General features: G+C 41.3%; 1 protein-coding gene across 1 annotated transcript in view; it reads left to right on the top strand.

The window, feature by feature from the left end:
- The window catches only part of LOC136875089 (uncharacterized), a 69,329-nt gene that overhangs the window by 35,481 nt on the left and 13,842 nt on the right, over positions 1-20,006 (top strand). Inside the window, exon 3 of the mRNA XM_068227697.1 lies at positions 1,058-1,140. Coding sequence (XP_068083798.1) covers positions 1,058-1,140 — 83 coding nt within the window. The remainder of the gene's footprint in view (positions 1-1,057; positions 1,141-20,006) is intronic.

Below are 20,006 nucleotides of genomic sequence, written 5' to 3'. Positions count from 1 at the left end.
AGGCCACAATTAGAGTATGGGGTCATCACCAGATTACAGAACAGGAAAAAATAAACAGAAAGCAGCTCCATTTCTTATGGGTGATTTCTGACAAAGGAGTTGTGTTGGAGAGTTTGGGCTGGGAAGACTTGGAGAAGGGAAACAAGCTGCAAGACTAAGTGGTATATTGCGAGTTGTCATTGGGGAGATCGCTTGGAGTGACATTAGTACATGAATAAATTTTAGTCAGTGTTCTTTAAGAGTAAGAAAGATCACAACATGAAGATAATTTAAATTCAATGGACAAATATTGGCAAATGTTCATTTATAGGAAGGGGAGTTAGCAATATAAATAATTTACAAAGAGTGTTGTTACATAAATTTCCAAATTTTTTTTCTACGTAAACAATTGATAAACATTCAGCCACCTGTGTGACAGCTCAGGTGTTGATTGATTGTTTTTATGGTTGATTAATTAATTGATTAATTAATTAGTTAATTCATTTATTTATTTACTTATGCTTGTTGGTCTTAATGTGATGTACAGAGAGGTATGTTGGATATTTCTATGGTTATTGTCCACTTGTTGGGAGAGTGGTAGGAGTAATGTGGGATTATTTGATATTATAGTGAGGTGTTTTGGGAAGGAACGTACATGAGATAATGGAAAGGAACGAAGAAGCGACAAGTCAAGTCATGTGTAGAAAGATGGGATCAGGGTAATGTGAGTGTAAGAGGATAAAGAAATTAGCTAGTCAGTGTGGAAATAAGAATGAAAGGAAAAGGAAAGAAGAGGGAGCAAGGAATGATATTGTGTAAGGATTTGGAGACAGTCTTTGTCCTTTCATGTTTCTCCTTTCCTATTGCTACCTCGTGTAGTGCTATCCTATCATATGTTTCTCTTCATATTCTTATCTCTCTTATCACTTGTCTGTTCCTTTCCATTCTTATATTTTTACATTGGGAGGTAAATTACTTATACTCTTATTGTGTCTATGAAAATTATTTCCTCAGCTGTTCCTTGTTTATATTTCTTTCCTCACTTCTTTATTCTACTTTTCTTATTTCTTACTTACAGCATTCTGAAGACATTAAGAAGGAAATATTCATCGAACAACACACTGTTGGCCAGCTCGTGCCCTACATCAAAGAAGAAACAAAGTACGTACACCACAAACCCTATACTAAAAGGAATAGATTGTACCTATTCACTGTCGTGTTCATTTGTGGATATTTTATCTCCAAAAATTGACCATTTTCATCCATTTAATCCTTTCTTTACAAGGTTACATTTAACTGTAATTTATTAAAAATGAATTGGTTAAATTATCTTAAATATTCAGAAACTGTAATATCATATTAATGATCCTCAGTGTAGTATAATTGAATATATATCTGCAAAATAATCTGGTAGATCCAGATATTTCTGAAGTGTATTTGTTCATAATACATTTAAGAAATGATGAAAAATGTATTCTTTCTTTCACTGACACTGCATCATTTGTTCATCATATTTTTATCTTCTGAAATGTCATCTGCAACTATTCTCAGAAATTATGTATGTGTGTATTAGCAGTGACACACAGAGGAAGCCATGTTTATAGATAGTAAATGAAATCTACAAATTCAAAATTGTTAGATTTTTATGGACGTTGAAAACAACGTAATTACTTCAAGTTACATAATTTAGCTCCATTAACCAGTATATTGATGGCTCCATTCAGTAGTACAATAACATAAAGAATATTGTCATTATTAAATTTATTTATTTGGTTAGCTTTCATTTCTTATGATCTGTCCAGTTCTATTGTGTGTTAAGTAAAATTACTCTCTTTGTGGACGCCGAAGCAGAAGGGTTATAGAAGTGAAACATTAAGTGCAGTAGATCCACATCTTAGATATCAGAGTTTTAAACTAAATTTTCCACATTGTTGTAAGCATAACAAGGTATCATGGTGTTGATTACAAGTTTGTTCCAGTGTTGTGGATTGTTGCTATTTCCTACTTTTCATTTTAGTGCACATTGTCAATCAAGTGCTTTTAGTGTGGTGACTGCAATCACATTTACATAATTAGTACAAAGTAATAAAATCGACAGCTACAAGAAGAATTTTAAATTTGATAACTTGATCTGAAAATTTGCCAGAGATCTTCACGTAATTGAATTTACTATCTCACAAATCTAGGTAAATAATAATATAATGATATAATTTTATTTCAGAATTGTTATTTTAGGAGTGATGTGCCATTGGGCTGTTTGCTAGTTACGTTCTTGCTGTCACAAGTGCATGAAACAAGCTTTGATCATCACTCCTGTGCTCCGTGGGATGTGGTTGTATGAGCTCACACTTGTGCTCTCGGCAGGTTCTGCTATCGCTAGTCGTAGCCTAAGGTTTGACTTGATGATGGATATTATGAATTCTGAAATGATTATTTGTTGTTTTCTGTTTGAGTCTTCTCTTCTGTTGTGTGGTGCATTGAGTTTTTCCTACTGCACATTCACGAGTAGTGGCACAGTCCTCAGAACCATCCAATACCGGCTTATACTCTCTCAGTAGTCATAGCAGAGCCATGCACATAACTGAAGAATGCTCTTATATATACATACTCTTCTACGTTCAAATTGTCATGTTTCTTTGTAGGTCTTGTGTAACGGGACACAGTAAACTAATTTAGAAAACAATCTTCAAATATGACCACGAATAAAAATGTTGCTTATGAAAATCCTTATTCCACCGTGCCTATTTCTATTTACGGATGGGGTTTAATTTTGCTTCATTCTTACTATTGTAATGGTTATAGCGTCCGCCATGCCAACTTGCTACGGGCCATTGACGTCACCGTATCGGCCCACCCACTTACGCTTCGACCACGCCAATCACGAACAAGACTCAAGTGCTAGGCTGGTCCCCTCTCACCTCCATTCGTGGTAACCATCAGAGCCCTACGAAAATTACCCGAAGATTAATCAGGAGTCTTACAACTCGTGAGGTTCCTGGATACATCTAGCATCCGGACTGTTCTGAAAGGGCCGGTACAGGTATATGAGGGAGGAATGACTTGTCTGGCATTGGTGTTGTCCAGTCGTGAGCTCAGTTAGCGAGTGACTGCAAGTACTGTGAAGTGGGTAGAATGCCGTGACTGTCGGACAAGCGTGCTTGAGTGTGGACTGACGGCAAAGGAGAGAACGTGTGACTTCCTGACATAACTGCTTACCTTGTGTGTGAATGTAAAAGTATATAGTGTGAGAACAAGCGAGAAACTAAGAGAGAGAGCATGCGAACTGTGTGTGAGCGAAAGTTGCGTATGTGTAGTCCTGTGTAGTTTAGTGCTAAGTAATAAATCTTAGTGTCGTGATATTGGGAGAGCAGTCAAGAAAACATGACTAGTAACTCGTTCCTTTTTTTATTACCAAAATCTGAGAACCTAAGATACAACAGTTGTGACACGATGATATTAAGTAAAGATATATCGGGCCGATGACCTTCGATGTTAGGCCCCTTAGAACAACAAGCATCATCATCATCAATAAAGGTATAACACATAACACAGTCCAAAGAAGGTTCTCGAGTTGTGACTTATCAATTTCCAACATTCTCCCCACCCTGGTCAACCTCTAGGGGGATGACCAGCTGAATTGGTCGGGCTGTTTAGTGTCCCTGTGGGATTTGAAGAATCACAGTCCTTATCTTCTGGTCCCTTCCTTCTAGTAACCTCTCTATTCTTGCTATTTTCAATAATTGGCGTGGTCGTCCATCTTCTTGAATCAACGCCAAATCTCTGGGTTGGAACTCAATGGATCTCCCAGACACACCTCGAGCTTCATGAAAGCTCTTGAGTTCTAAGAGGTGCTCCTTGGTGTATCTTCTCCAGAAGTCATCTGACAGCTTTTTGTCTCAGTCTGAATTCTCTTGTCAAGGCAAGTCTGGTAGTCGATTCTGGTGCTTGTGGGCACGGTCATGACTCCTTGACCAACAAGAAAGTGTGCCGGCGTCAGGTGTTCAGCAACATCTCCATGGGAGATCGATCTTGAATTTACTGCAGCTTCAATGTTGACTAGGATGGTGTTAAGCTGTTCTTCTGTAAGTGTTGATAGTCCCAGCACCTTTATTAAACATAACGTAACTGTGCCTACCATTCTCTCCCACCATCCTCCCCACCAAGCTGCCCGTGGGGGGATGAACTTCCAAGTTATACCGTCTTTGGCGAGGAATCGAAGGGTCTCTGAGGATGACAGTGTCTTACAATGTTTCGACAGTTCTGCATTGGTGGCCTGAAATGTCCTTGGGTTGTCCGTGTATATGGAATGTGGCAGTCCACGCCTACCAGAAAACCTGTGAAGGGTCACAAGGAATGTGTTAGTGTTCATACTGGAGCATAACTCTAAATGCATTGCACATGTAACAGCACATGTGAATAGTGCTATGTAAGCCTTTTCCATCGTCATTCCTACTTTGATGTAGAGGGGACCGGCGAAGTCTCTCCCGGTAATTGCAAAGGGTTTCGACGGTCTCACCCTATCCGCAGGTAGTGAAGCTTCGATTTGCTGCCCTCTAGGCTTCTGCATGGGAGGCAGGCGTGCAAGACCCTCTTAACAGTTTGACGAGCTCTAAGGATCCAGAACTCTTTCCGGAGCACCGACAGTATTACCCGAACTCCAAAATGATGTAATCTGATACGTGTTTGCCGAATGAGTAGATACGTGTATCGATGAGAGCCGTAAAAGTATTGGGTCTCGTCACTCCTTAGCGAGGTCCGCACAGTGAAATTGACCTCCCAGGCCGAGTAATCCGCCTTCAATGCAGGGGTTGAAGCGTCCTATTTTGGATTCTTTAGGAATTAGTCGACCGTCTTCGAGTGCTTGAAGTTCTAGTGCAAAACATTCTCGTTGAACAGCTCCTATCCAGTATGTACGTGCCTTTGCGAACTCCACCGCTGTTAGTTCTCCTGTAAGCTTCTCTGGATGGCGAGTGTAGTGTGTAGATCGAAGAATCCAACCAGTAATACGCATCAGTTTCCAGTAGGAACTGAACTTAGAACTGTCGATAACGCTAGAATATGTTTCTCCTCTTCTCCTCGGGAAGTTCCTCACTTGGAGTTTGAGCACCGGATGGCCAACATTCCTCACGATGTGCAAGCCATGTGGGTCCATTCCACCACTTGCACTCAATCCTTATCTGGTCACCATGAAATCCTCGTGTAAGGTGGTCAGCTGGGTTCTCATGTCCAGGGGAATGCCTCCACTGACTTGGAGTTGAGTACGATTGAATCTCCGTTACTTTGTTGCAGACGAAGGTTTTTCATCTCTTTGGGTCACTGTGTTCCCAACCTAAGGTGACAGTAGAATCCGTCCATTGTATTGCCTGAGTGTTATTGTGGCCTGTGGCTGCGCAGAAATAGGACAGCAATCGCGCTACCACTAGCGCTGCTAGTAGTTCGAGTCGTGGCAAGGTTCTCTCCTTGACGGGTGTGAGCCCTTTTTTGCTGCAGGCCTGATGGACGAGTACGTTGCTTTGCGCATTCGTGCGAATGTACAAAACCGCCCCATATGCCCTTTCTGAGGCATCACAAAATACGTGGATCTGAACCTTGTGCTCTGTTGAAGTAACTAGCCTCCACGGAATTTGTACCCATGAAAGAGAGGATAAGGAGGATGCCCAAATGTTCCATGATGCTCCGATATCAAGAGGTAGCAACTCATCCCAGTCAATTCCTCTGCTCCTCGAATCCTGAAATAACAGCTTACTGAGGAGGGATACGGGGGATAACAGTGCGAGTGGGTCATAGAATCTAGCCGTAATTTTTAATAACTTCCTCTTGGTGATTGGTCCTTCAGGTGTAGCCTTGGTGATCTCTCTTGGGTCAATGTAAAGGTTATCCGTTTCTGTATTCCAGTAAACGCCTAGTACCTGCGTCTCTACGTTGACCTCTTGGCCCTTAGCTCTCCAGATGGCCTTTAGCGAGTCTGAATTATTGGCCCATTTCGCTAGTTGGAATTTCATCAATTATATCAGTGCAGTAAGTTCGTAATACAGGGCAATCACACCATTGTCATTCTCTGTGCCGAATGCGAAGTCGTTCATAAAGGTTTTGTCATCTATGAGTGGTGCTGCAATAGGAAATGTGGTCTTGTATCTGTCGGCGAGTTCCCTCAGTGTTGCTGAAAGCAAGAACGGACTGCAAGTCAAACCGAATGGGAGCCTAGTGAAGCAATAGCTCACTACCTCGTCTGTCGTGTAGTAACTTCCTTTGCTATTCCGGGTGACCCTGTATCACAAGAATCTGGTCAAGTCCCTGTCATCCTCGTGCAAGACAAGCTGAGGAAATGCCTGTGTAATATCAGTAATGATGGCCTTGGGATGTAGCCTGAATCATATTAGAATAGCCAGTGTCTCCGGTAGCAGGTTTGGACCTGCCTCTAAAGCATCGTTGAGGGACGGCGAGTTGGTTTTGTGAGAAGACGCGTCAAAAACTATTCTCCATTTTATTTTTCCCAGCTTCTCCTTTACATCTTTGTGTGGGAGATACAGTGTGGTGTTCTTTGGACCTTCAGTGGGTGTGACTTCTATTTGTCGTTTCATAATATGATCCAGTATTTGGTTGTAGTACACCTCCTTTAGAGTGCTATTGTTTTGAAGTCTTTTGATCAAGGTATGAAATTGAAGTTCTGCATTTATCTTGATACTTGAAGGAAGAACATCCTGCTTTCTTGGTAGGCAGACTACTCTCCAACGACCTTCAACGCGATAGGTTGCCTTGAATTCTTGAAGAATAGCAGAGTCTTTCTCATTTAGATCTCGATTTTAATTTTCAACTATTCCCATTGTCTCTAGATCCCAGATTTCTTTTAGTTCATTATCCGGACGTGAGCTAGCTTGTCGAATGAAGTTGACAACAGTAGAATTCACACACTACCTGATCGGCTTCCATTTAAGATCCATCGAAAAGTGTCGGAATCATAACGATCGATTCAGATATTCAAATCGGTGAACCGTCCTTCACATTTTCCAATATTCGTCACTGCCAATTAAGATCTCCACGGGTATGTTTTCTTTCGAATCAGACCCAGGGTCTGGTAACTGCAATTTGCGTACGTGCACCCAAGTTTTGATGTCTTGTGGAACTGCTGGTTGAGGTGAGAGTGAGTGTGCACTTTCGTAAGCATTCATGGTATCCGTAAAGTTGGTATAAACTCCCTTCATACTGAACCTGACGACTCTGCGCTGACATAATGGGTTAGTCTTGGACTCAAATGTGCAAAGAGTCAGTTCTCTTTTGTGGGTGGTTAGTAGCTGTAGGTCGTCTATCAGTGATTTTGATATAAATATTGTCTGACTTCAACTGTCTAGTATACATCGAGTAAGTCGGCTTAGCCCTGTAGGTCCAGTGATTCTTACTTGAGCTGTCTGCAAGAATGTGAAACCTGGTGTGGTGATCCTACAGAGGCTGTGTTGGCCTGATCTACTGAGGTCTTGTGACTCTCCCATTGTCGCAAAGGGACCTATGTTGCGACTTCTTGCAGTTAGCCTTTCCTTTCTTGTGACAATTGAACGCCATGGCACAGGAAGCACCGGTAAGCTCTCTTCAGCCTCTCCTTTTGCTGCGTAACATTTGTGATTTTCTTACAGTCCTGAGCCCAGTGATCTCTTGATTCACAAACGGTCCCTTGACCTCTTTTCCTGCCAAACCTTTAGTATTGGCTTGATGATATCGAGGTCTCACCGCGAATCTTTTGTGTAGTAAGCGCTCCGTTAACTTCCTCACCGGGAAACTCCATTAGTTTGAGGATGTTACCCTTCGAAAGGTCTTATCGCTTGGCATGAATGATCCAGTGACGGCATGTATCGTCTTGAAATGCTCGGAGAATCTTCGGTGCAAGTACTCGGCCATAGGTTTCCACATCTTCCCCGAGAGCACGTAAAGCTTGAATGCATCTTGATTTATGACAATTTTATGACGAAGCTTGAATGCGGCGATTGCAGTCAATACACGTAGAATTAAGTGCGTCCGGTGTGGCAAACTGGATGGACTGTGTAGTCCAAGTGGACCTGTATGATTATATTCTTGTCGCCGTAGCGAGCTTCAAGAGTTTTCTTAGTCTCTTCATATGTCTCGGCCGTCACTGCGATGCCCTCAATCAAGTGCTTCAGTTCCCCCTCTGAATAACCCCGCAGACTTAAATGTTTATTAATAGTAGACGGTGATGTGTCCTTATTGATTGACTGTTTGAACTGTTCCCAGGAACGTGCCCATGTTTCTATATTACCTGAGAAGGGTTCTAGTTTTATTGTGGGGAGTCTTAACGTGGTTGAGGCAAGTGTTGGTACCGTCTGTGTGTTCGTGAGTCTAAGATTCGACATCGCTTTCAAGTTTTCTCTATGTATTCCTTACATGTACTTAGGTCATCATCGTCCAGGGCACTTAATTTATCCAAAGTCTCTTCTAACCTATCCTTACAGTATTTGTAATCCTCGGGAGAGGTAGACTCAGTAAACTCTCATGCTTTCTCCACGCGACGTGTGATGTTTGCACTTTCCCTAGCATGTCTTCTTTTCAGTTGGTGTAGTCGCGCGTTACCGCCTGCCATACTGAACCTCTAGACGTGAATTTGCTGTAGTAAAATAGTATAATTGATAGGGACTTCATAATAGCATGGGAAATATTTCGTTACTTGATCTATTATTGATCGTACTCTGAGGTAATTTGACATAGTTCAGGAGATGGCAACACTGGTCACTCGGTCGTGCGTGAAGTCTCCTCCAAGTGACGTAAATAAATAACATGGCTACCCTTCCAGCTTAACCAATAAACCATCTATGCGTTTGCACTACACATACTATCTATGCCCTCTTTTTCGTCTTACTATGCCTTTTATCCCCTCGTAAGATGTGTATTATTTAATGTAACACCTTGTGTAAAAAATTGGGTTAAATGAAGGAGTTATATCATGTTTCAAGATCATGCTTTCACGTCTCTGCACAATATTTAAAATGAAATTTACCGTTGGTCTTTATAGCTATTGTTGAGAGTGAAGGAGAATTTCCTGTTGTGTATGTTTATCAGGAACTTATCCTACTACCCCACCAACTTGTCACACCATAATATATTGTGGAGAGGCACTCTCTAACCAGGAAAGCAACAAGACTTTTGCTTATAATCATTCTTCTTGGTATAGAAGATAGGGGACAGTAGCTTAGTCCGTTGAATATCACAGGTTTTAGGTGCTTCTGAAATCTCCAGTTGACAGACTCTTACAGTATCTACTGCTTCCCACCTTTTCTTTATATCTCATTTCTGGTGCTGTATTGACCTGACTGTCACTTCAGCAGTCTACAAATATAAGGCAGGAACTTGTATGACTTCTTCCAAAATGTCTAAAATATTTTCCATTTCAATTTGGCACCGAATCACAAAAGAACATGCTAAGAAGATGAAAAAAAAATGTAATTGCTAACTTTTTGAAAGACAAAAAATGTAATTGCTGACTTTTTGAAAGACACACGGCCCTGAGCTTACCATTTAGTGATGAGGTTACTTTTCACATGTGGATAGAGACATGGTCCTGATCTAAACACTTAGTAGGCTGAGGTTATCTTCCACTTGTGCAGACACACATGGTGCTGAGCTAAATAATTGGTATTCACATTACCTAGCACTTGTGGAGAGAGACATGCTGTCTTGAACTGAACACGTAGTGCTGAAGTTATCTTTCACTTGTGGAGAGACACATGGACCTGAACTGACCAATTAGTGCTGAAGTTATCTTCCACTATGTGAAGTCATACATATGGACCTTAACTTACCACTTAGTGCTGAAGTTATCTTCCACTTGTGAAGTCATACATATGGACCTTAACTTACCACTTAGTGCTGAAGTTATCTTCCACTTGTGAAGTCATACATATGGACCTTAACTTACCACTTAGTGCTGAAGTTATCTTCCACTTGTGGAGAGACACATGGACCTGAACTGACCACTTAGTGCTGAAGTTATCTTCCACTTGTGAAGTCATACATATGGACCTTAACTTACCACTTAGTGCTGAAGTCTGCTTGCACTTGTAGACAGGCACATAGCCCTGAACTGACTGCTTATTTTCGAAGTTATCTTCCACTTGTGGAGAGACATATGGACCTTTACTGACCATTTAGTGCTGAAGTTATCTTCCACTTGTGGAGAGACATATGGACCTTTTCTGACCATTTAGTGCTGAAGTTATCTTCCACTTGTGGAGAGACATATGGACCTTTACTGACCATTTAGTGCTGAAGTTATCTTCCACTTGTGGAGAGACACATGGACCTGAACGGACCACTTATTGCTGAAGTTAGCTTCCACTTGTGGAGAGAGGCATATGGACCTGAGCTAACCACTTAGTGCCAAGCTTAGCTTCCTCTTATGGAGAGAGACATATGGATCTGAACTGACTAGTTACTGCTGAAGTTTGCTTCCACTTTTGGAGAGAGACGTATGGACCTGAAGTGACCACCTACTGCTGAAGTTAGCTTCCACTTATGGAGAGAGACATATGGATCTGAACTGACTAGTTACTGCTGAAGTTTGCTTCCACTTGTGGACAGACACGTAGCCATGAACTGACCACTTAGTGCCGAAGTTAGCTTCCACTTGTCGAGAGACATATGGCCCTGAGCTAGCCATTTAGTGCTGCAGTTACGTTCCACTTGCAGTGCGTCACATGGCCATGAGCTGACCATATTTTGCCACTCCTCCAGGGTCTTCTTATTTATAGACGTGATCATGGTGAAATAACAAAATAGTGGATCAGATCGTCTGCTATCTACGGTGGTGTGAGCAGAAAGATGTATTGTGAAATTCCATTCAGCCTAGAACACACTGAGAGACTCTACTTTTGTTGCTACTCATAAAATTTCACCTGATATTCAAACTATCACTGCCAATTAACCTAGATAATCCTGTATATATATTCTCAGTAATGTATATAATGGAGTGAATTAAACAGAAATTCAACAAGCATTCTCTCAGTAAAGCAATATTTTGTGAACATGAGTCGTTTATAGATATTGGGCACAGACCTTAAGGGAGATAATTTCAACATGTTAATTTGAATGCTAGGATGTGTAAAATATCTATTGTTCTCCATTTTTACAGTAGAATATTCGTCAATATGCTTCTTTGGCGTTTGTCCTGCCTGCTAGCAATGCCCAGTGTTGTGATTCCTTTTGTCCCGTCAGTTCATTCTCGGGCCATATCTGCATGTAGTCTTACACTTTTCAGGTGGTTGTGCACTTTATCGGCCCTTCGCTGTCTTGTTCGTCCCTTACACCTCTTTCATTTTCAGCCTGATCGCTGTTGCTCGCTTGGAGCACGTATAGGGTACTTTTAGGTTAAAACCTACGGACGTGAGCAACTCCACTCTTGGATATACCTTCCACAAAATCCTGGAAATTTGGGTATGCAGATGACTGGGCTCTTACCATTAAAGACCTCTGCTTCGAGCAGACAGAAGAAACGTTGACAAAAGATCTCTCTGTTTTAAGAAAATACTTTCGAAAATGGAGACTCGAACCAAGTCTTCAACGAACCTCAAAGTATACTTCGATAACACTCGGTGTTACACTCGACAGAACATCTGAGAAAGAACACTGCCAGGATTCAGACACGTAAGAACATAATTCGAAAACTGTGTGGTTCTTCTTAGGGTGCAAGTACAACTACTCTAAGCTGCTCAGCTCTACTGCGGAGTATTGGCTGAACAATCCTCATGTAAAGAGAATAGCTACATGACACAGTGAGAATGATCAGATCAATTCCAATTCAATGGTTGCCCGTACTAAGCCATATTCCTCCGTAGATGCATTGTTCTGATGAATGAATACAATAAGATCCAGAATAATCAAAGATTGCCCATACATGAGGATATCCTACACCTACATATAGACAGACTTTAGTCAAGACATCCACCCATCTGTATGGCGGAGAACCTTATAGCCAGTAATTTCAATCTGACTGAGAGATGGTCCAATGAATTGAGACAGTTTGCTCCAGCAGAATCCCTATATATGCCATGCATTACACAGAAGGTACCTGGCTTTGAACAACCTCGGAAAGTGTGGTCGAAGTTAAACAGGATCCGGACCAACCATGATGTGTGTGCAGATCTGCTGTATAAATGGTGGAAAAAGTCATCATCCTGCTGGGATTTTGGTGCTGGGAGGCAAGCTGCGAAGCACATCACACAAGAATGACCACTGAGATGTTTCAATGTAGAAACAAGTGAATTCTTCCTGTAAATAATGTAGATATAAATCTGTAATTTATTGCACTGTTCATGTAGATGCCATATGATAAATTAATGAATAATAATGCGCCTCTTTCCACAGACTTCCTGTTTATACGCTTACTTTGATAATACATCATCTTCTCCACGCAATATATGCCAAATTGCAGCTTATAAAGCTCATATTTATTCCGTATTGGCTCAGCACAACTAAGGTTAAGTTATGAGTAGGTTCCCACCTTCCAATACTTATCAATTTCTATATGATAGGCTTATTAATTACATAATATAAACCATATAGTCTCTAGTACATGTTTCGTTCCGATTATGGAACATCTTCAGCTAAAATTGACAAAATGGCAAGACAATTAAAATACATTGATGTTATGATGATACAAAAGGTAAAGATATGATAAAATGGCTCGAAGATTAAAACATATAATGATGATGATGAAATAAAGTTCATTCATGTTGGTTAAAAATTCAACAATCGCCGTTTTTAATTCGTCATTTGAACACTGTAATTGTACGGCTGACTGGTAACGGTGCCTGTTATCAAGCAATGTAGAACTGCTGCCAGCGGGTTGCTAGGTCTCTCCCCACATGGACAAAAGACGCCTTTTTCAGCAGCCACAAAACATATGACATACAGACCGGTGTCGTGTTGTCTTGTGGTGGCAATATCTTGTGTGATGGTGAAGTGGTATAGCCTATCGTATCTAGAACCTAATTACCCCTTTTATTGTCCACTTATTTTCTCCTAAAAGTGCAACATCACGAGATCGAGCCTCCCCCTACTGCGCTTGTTAGGAAGTCATGCATCCCGCAGCGACATGTAAATGCACGGGATACAGAGTCAAATGGGAGGTACCACTTCATGTTACGGCTTATTTTGGCCTGCGTGATTGACTTTTTCCATCTGTCTGTTGTAAACGGATTATACCTTTAAGCAAGTAATTTCTGTTTTCTTGTCTTCATTCCTAGAATATCTAGACCACTCTGCATAGACGGTGTTACCACTCCACTAACACACCTGCCAAGTACTCCGGATTTTCCTTATTGAGTGTGTTTTACGGTTCTACGGATGAACAGCGTCATTGAATATCCGCGGTCTAATCGGATGTGTTCGACTTTTGACAGTAGCAGTGTATGAAATTCGACCGGTAAATATATCGATAATCACATTATCGATTATCACCGTGCTTTTGTCACCTGTTCGACTTCAACTGCTACTTCATTCACTGAGATGTTCCCAAACAAGTAACAGGCGGTGATTTTGAGGCAATGGAATCAATGAAAATTGGCAGGTTGTGAATGTGTCGTGCTTCCTGTGTATTGGTGTGAGTATTATTGGCGGTAGTTCTGAAACTCGCGGAATTCTGTGACAAATTTGTAAGCGATTTAGTATTTTTAGTGGTGCTCGTAATGAATTCAATTAAGAAAAGATATTATCGGTCATTTAGGGAGGCATATTCTGTTGAATTTCCTTGTTTTATACCAGTACAGGAAGGCGAAACATTCGCTTCATTTTCCATGTGCTCGTGTGGTATAAACGTTTCTTACGGAGGAAGAAGGCAATTAGTAAATCACATTACGTCTGTTAAACACGTCTCCAATACAAAATTTAAGGATGGCAGTCAGAAAATTAACTCGCTTTTTACCACTTCTGGAGCCGACCTTGATATAGTAAGAGCGGAATGCTTGTTCACTTGAATATCCCGTTAGCTGTTGCCAATCCTGGTGGTGCTCTGTTTGCTGGTTCAGAAATTGCAAAAAATATTTCTCTGGTCGTTCGAAAACCACCGATATTTTGAATGATATGACCATGGTTTCAAGAAGTGAACTCGTTCGTTACATGCAACGTGTACCATTTTCTTTGGTTTAAGATAGGAGCAATAATATTAGTGCTAACCTTTACCCTATTGTCATCACCTGTTTCTTGGCAAAGCAGGAAAAAGTAGTCTGTTCTCTGTCGCATCCTTTGGTGGGTGATTCAACGGGATGTAATAGAGTGTTAAAATACCAGTTCAAAATTGTGTAGTCTGTCTTTGTACTGGGTTACTCGTGCCATTTGATTAAATTGACATCTGAGAAAGGTGCGAGCACTTTGCATTATTTAGAAACGTGTTGCAAGAGGAAGGAACGCCTTAAAGATCCAAGAGTTTCACAAGAAGGAAAAGCAGAAAACACTGAAACCTGTTTGCACAAAATGGCTATCGTTAGGAAGGTGTCTGCAGATGCTGTTAGATCAGTGGGATCCACTACTTGGTTTCATTCAAGATGAGGTGCTTGTTAATGCTCAGTGTGCATGATGCTTAGTATCATTTACGATTCCGAAAGCCGAGCCTAGCAGTTCCAAGTAACGGGAAAAGAGCAAAGCTATAGAGTCGTCAGAATAGGTCGCGCCAAGAAGATTCGCTTGTGTCTCAAAATCTGACACTCCTGTGCTAAACAATAAGAACTTATTCAAAATCGTGAAGAATTTTTTATGGTTTTGTCATCAGGCTTAAGTAAGGCATACTGCGCCTTCCTGTATGCTGTCATTTCTTTATTTGAGAATCACAATACTACATTTCAGAGTGCTTCCCCTCACATTCATAAACTACTAGAACTCACGCCGAACCTGTTAAAGGAGCTGCTTTCCAGATATGTTAAACGAAAAGTGATCAAAAATTCCCCTTTATGCAAAGTTCCATACAATTTTTTCATCTGCCAGGGCTCACTTCTGCACAGCATGTGAGTATAAGTTCCCTCTCAATGATGAAGTACTGAAACATGCAAAAATTGAAGATGAACAGTTTACTTCTGTACAATTCTTTATAAGAAGATTTCCATCATTGCTGCCGAGGAAGGACTGTGAGTTTCTTGAGGATGCAATGCACGTGCTCCAGAACCAATTTGTACCTCTGTGGATTGATGACTGTTCTACTGCTGACAGTGAGATTCTGACAGAACTCATCAAAGCGGCCCGCTTGATGAACATTCGTGGAGCTGATGGTGTTCATAAGAATGATAGGATATCCAGGCTAACGCATTCTATTCTGACTACTGCACAGCGATGCTGACTGAACGTGTTTTAGTTTGTTGATAAGGAACCTAAATAGTAGTTAAATACAGGATTCTGCCGCTACCTCCTCCTCCGGCTCCCAGGGGCCCGCTTCACCTCCGCCGCACGGGAGGCCTTCCCAGGGGCCCGCTCCTCCTCCCGCGGAAAATTTGAATTGGTAAACAAAGCCACGTGCTTTTTTGACAGCTACAAGCTTTTTGACAGACAACAACGCATCGCTAACCTCAGTGCTGCCATCTTGACGGGCCTAAACCTCAGTGCTGCCAACTTAACCTAACTAGCGCGAGGTTTGAATTGGTAAACAAACATACGTGCTTTTTTGACAACCACGTGCTTTTTGACAGACAACAACGCATCGCTAACCTCAGTGCCGCCATCTTAACTGGCCTAAACCTCAGTGCTGCCAACTTAACCTTACTAGCGCGAGATTTGAAGCAGTAAACAAGGCCACGTGCTTTTTTTTACAGCTGTCATCCGCCATCTTTAATTAACAGAGCACCGTGCTGCCTTCTTGCAGGCAATTTCGTCAGCTGTCATCCGCCATCTTTAATCCACAGAGCACCGTGCTGCCCTCTTTATGGCTACTACCTTACGCACGTAGTAGCGGGCAATTTGAAAAGTTCCGTTAGCTGTTATCCGCCATCTTTAATCAAGACAGTACCGTGCTGCGCTCTTTAGCTAGATACCTTTGAAATGTGGTGGCGGTAATTTGAAAAATTCAACATTGTCTTGTTTGAAAACAAATCCGCTTGCTTTTTTAACAGCTGTCATCCACCATCTTTAAACATGAGAGCACCGTGGTGCACTCGTTAGCTAGATACCTTGGAAATATGGTGGCGGATAACTTTTAAAAAAATTCTACAGCAGCCATCTCTCGATGCTAATTGCACAAGATGGTGGCTATAAATGACTCCTTAGGGCTGCTTACGCAATATGGCTGCTATACACAGGTTCTTATGAGACTCCCTTGGGATACTTGCGCAAGATGGTGGTTATACATGGCTCCGTATGAGACACCCTAGGGATGCTTGCTCAATATGGCGGCTGCTCTTATGAGATGGCTTAAGGGTCCTTGCACAAGATGGTTTGAGACTCCCTAAGGATGCTTGCGCAAGATGGCGGAAACAATATGGCGGCAATACACGACTCCTTATGAGACGCCTTAAGAGTGCTTGCGCAAGATGGCTGCTGCTCTTATGAAGAAAGCTAGCTTAGAGGCTAACGCGCCGTGCTACTTAGATTTATTAAATTTGGGGCTTAAATGCAAAATGTTAAATATCTTGAAAACGGTGCATCGTAGAGCAAAACGGACAACATTTTCCTCCCAATACCCACGCTCGCAGTATGAGGAACATGATAGCATAAGAAAATGATAGTCTAATGTTGAGATCAACGGTTCGGTTCCTACTTAGGCCCTTTGGCATTTGCTCTGTTTTGGCTTGTATTGAAGCAGGTCTTCATAACATGATCAGGTCTAGCTATGGTAGATAGTATAACATGCTATGTTGGTTCGATTCATTAAATTTGGGGCTTAAATGCAAAATGTTAAATATCTCGAAAACGGTGCATCCTAGAGCAAAACGGAGAAAAGTTTCTGCCCAGTACCCAGGTATTCAGTATAAGGAACATGATAGCATAAGAAAACAGTAGCCTAATGATGAGATCAACGGTTCGATTCCTACTTAGACCCTTTGGCATTGGCAGCTATCTAATTCTACAAGATGGCGGCTATACAAAGCTTCTTATGAGACACCTTAAGCGTGCTTGCACAAGATGGCTGGAGACGTCCTAGGGATGCTTACGCAAGATGGCAGACACAAAATGTTTGCTATACATAGCTCCTTATGAGACAGCCTAGAGGTGCTCGCACAAGATGGCGGCTACTCTTATGAAGAAAGCTAGCTTAGAAGCTACTGCGCAAGATGACGGCTGCTGTTATGCATGCGGTGGAGGGAAATTTGTGACAGCTCTCATCTTTAATCAACAGAGCATCGTGCCGCTATCTTTACAGCACTAAATCTCATACTTTAAAAATGTTGTGGTGGGTAATTAAAAACATTCTTTGTGCTTTTTTGGCAGCTAACAGCGGTCATCTTTAAACAATAGCCGTTATACATAAGCTGTTAAGGCCCCTACCTATGTCAAGGCATCGCTCTATCGAACAAGTTTAAAGCTGCATCGCGAAGGCAAGAGTGTGCAGCGATAACATCATTGTGCATATTTAGACTTGCGAAACATAACAGGACTAGAATCGATGTCGTTAACCTCAACATGTGATCAGAATATGGATTGACGTGTTCAGAACACTACATAAGTGATTAAAACTAGAATCGAACACTGTACTCGATAAAACATGCGTTTAGAACATGTTAGGGGATACCTTTTTTCTAAGAAGATGAGATTGAAACATAACAAGACTAGAATCGTTGCTGTTAAATTTAACATGTAATCAGAATGTTGTTTGATGTGTTCAGAGCAAAAGTACAACTTCAATGATTTGCCTAGTGTAAAATTCGAAAACCACACTATGTACATATTGCGTAGCTAACTCGCTCAGTAAACGATATTGCAAAAGTACAACTTCAATGATTTGCCTAGTGTAAAAATCTAAAAACACACTGTGTACATGTCGCGTAGCTAACTCGGTCAGTAAACGATATTGAAAAATTAGAACTTCAATGATTTGCCTAGTGTAAAAATCAAAACACACTGTGCACATACTGCGTAGCCAACTTGCTCGGTGAACGATATAGCAAAAGTACAACTTATGATATTCGTTTTGTGCGAAAATAAAAAGCTACAGAAAAAACTATACTGCGTAGCCAACTCGCTCGGTAAACGATAATCTGATTTAGTTACAATAGAAAAACATAGATTCAAACCTAGTTCTATTATCGCAAACACGGAGAGTAAAAATTAAAGAGAACGATTGGTGCTATAAGAAATACATTGGTTACATTTAAGTCCCTAGCAGTCGAAAAAGTTATCGCATAAACATGTAACATGAACTATCAGTCAATCTGTTGGCATGGGTTACAAGCATGTAGCTCATGCGGAACGATTCAATATGTGTTTAGAACATTGCTTTATGTGTTCAGAACACTAAATAAGTGGTCGAGACTAGAATAGAACACTGTACTCGATGTTGTTAACTTCAACATGTGATTAGAACATTGATTGATGTGTTCAGAACAAAAGGACTTTTGCTCCACCTCCTCTTCCTGACTGCGTCCTCCTCCTACTCCTCCTCCTCATCCTCCTAGGGCTAAAGGGCTAATGGGATAAAGGGCTGAAGGGCTAATGGGATAAGGGGCTAATGGGCTAAAGGGAAAAAGGACTCCTCCAATACTTTCCTACGCCCTCCTCCTTCCGGAAGGAGTTAGCTGGAGTAGATACATTTTAACGCCCTCCTCGATCGCTATCAGCAAGAACGCTTCTACTGTGTTAAGTGTAGAAAATTAATCTTTATTGGTAAATGGTTTTATATTCAGAACAAGGAATGGTACCTAGGGGGCACGTCTTATGAGAATTACCTTATAAAATCCCCGACGTGCGATGAGTTGCGTTTTTCGAACATAAATCAGTATCTGCTTGATTGTTTTAAGTGTTTGGAACACTGAACTTTTCAAGAAGGCAGCAGTGAGGTTAGCGATGTTCTGTTGTTGGATTTTCAATTTTGCGCTACGACATGCATAAGGTGGCAGCCTTGAGGTTTACCGCCGTAAAGATTGCAACCGTGAGGTTAGCGATGCTCTATTGTCCTTCAAATTGAGGTTAGGGTCCGTCAAGAAGACAGCTGTCATAAAAGCACGTACCTTTGTTTACCAACAAGAGCACGTGGTCGTGACGTCACGGTTAAGCGATATGCTACGTCAGCATGCGAAGTTCAATGTCTACACCTACGTAGTTAACACACTGCTATGTTCACAAGGTTTTTTTACACATAACTATTCTTCATGCTTTAAGTTCGTGCGCATAGGTTATGTTAAGACAGCAGCAGATACAAGCGATGGTCAAACGCTCTAGCAGAAGATGCATGCATCATTGATAGGTGATGTGTACATGCTTTTAAACCTTGCTATTTTACCGCTGCCATGTTCACAAGATTTTTAAACATCGCTATTCTTACTGCTGCTGTGTTTACAAGATTTTTAAACATAACTATTCCTTGTGCTTTAAGTTCGTGCACATAGGCTATGCTAAGATAGCAGCACAAACACATGCGAACGTTGTACACTCTAGCGGGAGAAGTTTAGTACAATCGTTGATGCATGCATCATTGATAGGTGATGGCGTACACGCTTTTAAACTTTGCTATTCCTACTGCTGCTCTGTTTACGAGATTTTTTAACATAGCTATTCTTTGTGCTTTAAGTTCGCTTACATACAGGGGTGGTCAAAATAATAGAGCCACCTGGCAAAGGTTTGGAATAAAGTGCAAATTTATTATTAGACATGTTTGCACTATGATGGAAACAAAATTTTACGTTGTACAGGAATCATTACAACAGAGTCACATTGTACCACAGTCAGTTTTATAGATAACACAACTCAAACTGATCAATAATATTCAAAAGAATACCAGACCACAGGGTCAGGAGTACATGAGTACTTCTTGGGGTAACCTTTATTTTTGAGGATTGCGCTGCACCTCTTACCCATAGAGTCGACTAAACATCTGCATTCGTCGCTGCTGATCG

Source organism: Anabrus simplex, chromosome 5 (assembly GCF_040414725.1).
Source record: "Anabrus simplex isolate iqAnaSimp1 chromosome 5, ASM4041472v1, whole genome shotgun sequence".
Taxonomy (NCBI): domain Eukaryota; kingdom Metazoa; phylum Arthropoda; class Insecta; order Orthoptera; family Tettigoniidae; genus Anabrus; species Anabrus simplex.
The sequence above is the reverse complement of the archived record's forward strand: the minus strand, read 5'-3'. Positions and strand labels throughout refer to the sequence as shown.